The sequence below is a fragment of the Acanthisitta chloris genome, unplaced genomic scaffold (assembly GCF_000695815.1).
Source record: "Acanthisitta chloris isolate BGI_N310 unplaced genomic scaffold, ASM69581v1 scaffold24348, whole genome shotgun sequence".
Taxonomy (NCBI): Eukaryota; Metazoa; Chordata; class Aves; order Passeriformes; family Acanthisittidae; genus Acanthisitta; species Acanthisitta chloris.
In genome coordinates this window covers 1-1,461 of record NW_008686800.1, presented here as the reverse complement: position 1 = coordinate 1,461, position 1,461 = coordinate 1, and the positions used below count along the sequence as shown (strand labels likewise).

At 59.5% G+C, this 1,461-nt stretch overlaps 1 protein-coding gene across 1 annotated transcript; it reads left to right on the top strand.

Annotated features, from left to right (window-relative positions):
* Positions 1 to 83: 83 nt before the first annotated feature.
* On the top strand, positions 84 to 429 carry LOC103807605 (POU domain, class 6, transcription factor 1-like; the record flags this gene model as incomplete). Its single annotated transcript, XM_009080342.1, has 1 exon — positions 84 to 429. A coding segment is annotated over one exon (346 nt), but the record flags the coding sequence as incomplete, so codon positions are not given.
* Between the last annotated feature and the right edge of the window lie 1,032 nt (positions 430 to 1,461).

Here is a 1,461-nt window from a genome sequence, read left to right as displayed (position 1 = left end):
ATCCCCTCGAGTGTCCCCCCTGAGTGTCCTCCCAGGTTCTGACCAGCTGACCATCCCCCCTGAGTGTCCCCATGTCCCCCCAGGTTCGAGAAGCTGGACATCACCCCCAAGAGCGCCCAGAAGCTGAAGCCTGTGCTGGAGAAGTGGCTGCGTGAGGCTGAGCTGCGGCAGCGCGAGGGACAGCAGCACCTGCTGGAGTTCGTGGGGGGAGAGCCCGGCAAGAAGAGGAAGAGGAGAACCTCCTTCACCCCCCAGGCCCTGGAGGCTCTCAACGCCCACTTCGAGCGCAACGCGCTGCCCACGGGCCCCGAGATCACGCGCATTGCGCAGGAGCTGCGCTACGACCGCGAGGTCGTGCGTGTCTGGTTCTGCAACCGCCGCCAGACCCTCAAGAACACCAGTAAGCTCAACGTCTTCCATGTGCCCTGAGCTGGGAGCACTGGGATCCCCTTCCCTGGGTGTCCCCCATCACCTCCCTGACCTCTTGCCAGCAGCACTTTGGGCATTGGGTTTGTCTCTCTGACGCTGTGTCCTCACTTGTGTCCATGTCCTCACCTGTGTCCTTCAGCATCTCCCACGTGCCCTGAGCTGGGGGCACTGGGATCCTTCCCTGTGTGTCCCCCATCACCTCCCCAGCCTCCTGCCAGCAGCACTTTGGGCACTGGGTTTGTCTTTCTGATGCTGTGTCCTTACCTGTGTCCATGTCCTCACCTGTGTCCTTCAATATCTCCTACTTTCCCTGAACTGGGAGCGCTGGGAATCCGTTCTGTGTCCTCTCCCCAACCTCCTGCCAGCAGCACTTGGGGCACCGGACTGGATTTGTCTCTCTGACACTGTGCCCACACCTATACCCATGCCCTCACCTGTGTCCATGCACTTACCTGTGTCTGTATCCTCACCTGTGTCCTTTAAGGTCTCCCGCTTTCCCTGAGCTGGGAGTGCTGGGAAATCCTCCTTGTGTCCCCCCTGATCTCCTGCCAGCAGCACTTTGGGCATTGGATTTGTCTCTCTGCCACCCTGTCCTTACCTGTGTCTGTGCCCTCACCTGTGTCCTTCCAACATCTCCCACGTGCCCTGAACTGGGAGCACTGGGACCCTCCCAGTGTCACCCTCCATCAGCACTTTGGCCACTGTTTTTGTCCCTTTGGCCTCCTGTTTTCCCCCTGTTCCCTCACCTGTGTCCGTGTGTGTCCTTCCCTCTGCATCACACGTGACCTAAGTGTGTTCCTGCCTCCCCACCTGTGACACACGTGGTGACAGACCCCTCCTCACCTCTCCTACCCCCCCCCAAAAAATCTATGAATCCCATTTTTTGCCTCTTTTCCCATCTTCCTAAGGCAGTGTCACGGCTTACCAGAGGTGACCCCCAATTTATGCCCCCCCAGCTGATTTCGGGGGTCTCTCACCTGAGGAGTTTCTGGAGGTGACCCCCACCTTGGGGGGACACCCCAGGGTGGGATT